At 56.3% G+C, this 3,988-nt stretch overlaps 1 protein-coding gene across 1 annotated transcript in view; it reads left to right on the top strand.

Moving 5' to 3' along the window:
• The first annotated feature begins 545 nt into the window (after window positions 1–545).
• Window positions 546–3,988, top strand: part of LOC102263792 (chromosome unknown open reading frame, human C8orf58) — an 8,201-nt gene continuing 4,758 nt past the window's right edge. Inside the window, exons 1-3 of the mRNA XM_014538322.1 lie at window positions 546–612; window positions 1,701–1,754; window positions 2,489–2,559. Of these exons, the coding sequence (XP_014393808.1) occupies window positions 546–612; window positions 1,701–1,754; window positions 2,489–2,559 (192 nt within the window). The remainder of the gene's footprint in view (window positions 613–1,700; window positions 1,755–2,488; window positions 2,560–3,988) is intronic.

The raw sequence follows: 3,988 nt of genomic DNA, 5'->3' as shown, positions 1-3,988 counted from the left end.
TGCCAGATTTTTGGCGTGATTGACTGCCCTCCCCCTCCGCCTTGATCTAATCCCAGAGGACATTTCAGAAAGGCGCACGGGTGCTGCTGGGTGCTTCAGACTCACCCTGCCCCCAAGTAGCAGGAGGGATGGGCGCAGCCTCAGCTTTATGTTCACTGAAAAGATCAAAGCTGGGCGTCAGAGGGTGCTGGGCGCTATCTGGCTCCTTTTGGAAGGAATCTTGGCAGAGACTGTGTTGCCTCCTCAGGCACCTGTTGATATAATTTACACCTGGGTATAATTGTCTCAACTTTTACCTGGATCGCTGCCTTCATATTCACAGGAAAGATCAAGGCTTTCTGTGGCTCAAGAGGAGGGCTGGTCTGAAATGGGTTACCCACCTGGGCGCCACCTAGTGTCCGGTGCAGCCGTGGCAGGGAGAACACTCAGAAGGGGAATTCACCCCTCTGGAAATACTTGGGTTCCGGCAAAGTGGGAATATAGAAAGATCTAGCATTTTTCTTGCTTTCCTGAAGATAACAGTCCAGTGGCAGCAATTGAGCGGCATGAATGAAATAATGCGGCGTGACGACAAGTGCTTAAGAGCTGATGTGGAACACACAGGCGGCCCCTGTGAGTGCAGAGCAGGAACTGTCCGTGTGAAAGGATGAACAGGACTTGGACGGGTGGAGGAGAGAAATGCCGAGTGACGGGGGCGAGGGCAAGGGGAATGCTCAGTTTAGGGCAGTGGCTGAAGGGGATACTGAGTAAGGCTGTAAAGCAGTGGTTCTCAACCTTCTGGCCCTTTAAATACAGTTCCTCATGTTGACCCAACCATAAAATTATTTTCGTTGCTACTTCATAACTGTAATGTTGTTACTGTTATGAATCGTAATGTAAATATCTGATATGCAGGATGGTCTTAGGCGACCCCTGTGAAAGGGTCGTTCAACCGCCAAAGGGGTCGCGACCCACAGGTTGAGAACCGCTGCTGTAAAGGGAGACGGGAACCTTGAATGCCAGGAGAAATGGTTTCAACTTCACCTTGCGGCTCTTGGAACACTTTGAAAATTGTAAGCAGGGAAGTGACAAGTTGGAACAGGTGGGCTGCAATAGTAACGTGGTGAGATCCTTGTCTGTAACAGACCTTGCTGGGCCAGCGGTGTTCTCAGGAGGGGAGACCCTTGCCAATGGGCATGCCTGGGAGTGCTTGAATGCCTTTAAAGGCTGGATGGGTTCAAGCTAAAATCTACCTCTTTAGTTGTGGCAGCCAGCTCTCCCTCCAGGGGCAGCCAGCTCTCCCTCCAGGGGCAGCCAGCTCTCCCTCCAGGGGCTGGAGGGTTGCAGTTCCAGAACTCTCTGCGGCCACACACCAGCCTGAGCTTGGGAGAAAACGTCTGTGGCAGATCGAGTAACTAGCCAAACCCGTGTGTCAGCAGAGAAGGCTGGGGTTGGCCAGACACGGGGTGGGGGAGACCACCCGATTATGCAACTGCATTTTGCCCAGTGCAGTGCCCGCCTTCGATTTTTCTGCATTTGGGGGAATCACTTCAGAAATGAGGACAGATGGGAGTTAGGAGTGGCCTGGGAGAGTATCTAATACCGCCCCCTTCACTTTCCCAAAGTTCCACAGCTACATGTTCTAAAGTGCCAGGGAGTGTTCAGTGCTTTAGGTCTAACCCTCCCAGCTGGGGAGGTACTGTTACCATCCTCGTCTCTAGGTGAAGAAGCTGAGGACAGGGAGGATGAGTACCTGGTGGGAGGACTCCTAGCTGGTAAGGGGAGAGGGCCAGGGAAGGAACCCGGAGCCAGACTCCCGGTTTCTGGCTTGTCCAGGGGTGGGGGTGCTCCTGCCCCTCCACCACCAGAGGCAGCCTTCCAGGCCACAGAGGAGGCCACCACGGCTCCCCGCCATCTCGTGTGGCAGGAGCTGCCTCCAGGTGCTTAGCGTGGCCCATGGTCCCTCAGGGCCTCGCTCAGTGCTGAGCTTGCAGGAGACGTGAAGCTGGGACTTCCCCATGGAGGTGAAGGGGCAGTCACACCCCTCCGGCCTCAGCCTGAGGGGTGACTCTGCTCTGGCCACCACCTGTCTTGGCTACCACCTGTCACAGGAACTCGCAATAGCTGCTCACCCCTCCGGTGGGCAGGGATGGGGTGGCTGTGCTGCCTCTCCCCTGCCTTTAAGCATCACTCAGAGGGAGATGAGTCTCCTCCTGCAGTGGTCAGGGTGAAAGAGAGACCGTGGAGGTGGTCATGTGGGGGCCCGGGGCTGTCAGGGCAGCAGAAGGCAGATGGGAGGGACGTGTATAACCCGCCCCCCCACACACACACACATCAAGGTATCCCCATCACCATGAGCGCCATGAGGGCATGGCATATCCGCATGGCATATCCGCATGGTCTGGAGTGGAGTGTACATTGGGGGGGGGGGGGGGGGCGTGTTCTTTTGAGGCCACACAGAGCCTTGTGCTGAGGCCTTGCATTCCTGCCGGCTGGCTTCCTGTTCCAGACGCATTCCTGCCCTCGAGTCACCGAGGAGACTGCTGCTTGGAATGTGGCCCCACATTCTCCAAGTTCAGGGTGAGCTCTATCGAAGTTTCCCTCCTTTCCTCCCACCCTCTCACTTTGGAGGGAGGAGCCACCTGACTGACTAGCCAGCCCTCCTAACCTCCTACCCGGGAGGACAGTCTGGGGTCTGGCAAGGCTGGGGTTTGGTACCACACATGCTGTTTGATTTGCATAAAGCGGTTCCTGCCAGGCCCAGTGGTCTCTGTTTCCCTCTCTGTATGAGAAAGAGGAATAGGGCCCTAACCCAGCCGTGGGCAAACTACGGCCCGCGGGCTGGATCCGGCCCGTTTGAAATGAATAAAACTAAAAAAAAAAAAAAGCCCATCCCCATTTATGTAATGATGTTTACTTTGAATTTATATTAGTTCACACAAACACTCCATCCATGCTTTTGTTCTGGCCCTCCGGTCCAGTTTAAGAACCCATTGTGGCCTGGAGTCAAAAAGTTTGCCCACCCCTAACCTGTTTGGCTCAGTGGATAGAGCATCGTCCTGTGGACTGAAGAGTCCCGGATTCGATTCCAGTCAAGGGCATGTACCTTGGTTGTGGGCACATCCCCAGTAGGAGGTGAGCAGGAGGCAGCTGATTGATGTTTCTAACTCTTTATCCCTCTCCCTTCCTCTCTGTAAAAAAATCAATAAAATATATTTAAAAAAAAAAAAGAGGAATAGGGCGATGATAGGGCGGGAGGGAGCAACCCAAGGGACCCATGGCCAGTCGGGGAGGGCTTGTCTGGCTGAAAACCAGGCGTTAAGCATGGTTGGTAATTCAAGCACTTGGCCATCATTCCTCCTTCCCTGGGCTTGGCTGGAGGCCTGTTTCTTGATCTTACAAAGTTAGACTCTTGTAGTTGGTTCCCTGATGAAGGCTCCTGCGTAGGGTGTTTGAGAAAGGGTAGGAGGGAACCAGGAGCAGAGGAGGTGGGCAGACATCTCCTCCCTCCCAGGTACCAGCCACCTCCTCCCAGACGCCCTAGAGGCTCAGGTCTGGGTCCTGCCGGGATGTCCCCAGCCAGGTCTCCTCCCTCAGGAGGACAGGTTTCCTCAGAGGCCACCAGCCCACCTGGTCACAGGCTGGTCACTCCAGCAGCCGCCTGGGCTCCCAGCCCCCTTCAGGCCCTGCGTGAGGGTGGTGGGTGACAGTGTTGAGTCCCGTGGGCAAAAGGCTGGGCTGGGGACAGGGGAGCCCCGCCCCAGGCCGCTCGCCAGTCTCCCCGGCTCACTGGGTCCCCAGTCCTGAGTCCCAGCCACCCCAGCTGTAGGGTCCCCGGTGAGGAAGAGGGTGGGGCCAGGGGGGTTCGGGGCTGGCCGGACCGGCGCTCTGAAGCTGTCGGACAGGAGTTCCCTGGGCAGACGGCATCCCCCACTTCATCCCTGGACTATGAGCCCGTGGGGAGCCCTGATGGGGTTCGGGTGGCGGTGACTGGCCCAGGGGCACAGCC

This window comes from Myotis brandtii, unplaced genomic scaffold (genome assembly GCF_000412655.1).
Source record: "Myotis brandtii unplaced genomic scaffold, ASM41265v1 scaffold19, whole genome shotgun sequence".
Classification (NCBI taxonomy): Eukaryota; Metazoa; Chordata; class Mammalia; order Chiroptera; family Vespertilionidae; genus Myotis; species Myotis brandtii.
Note: the sequence above shows the minus strand (reverse complement) of the source record. Positions and strands in the feature narration are given on the sequence as shown.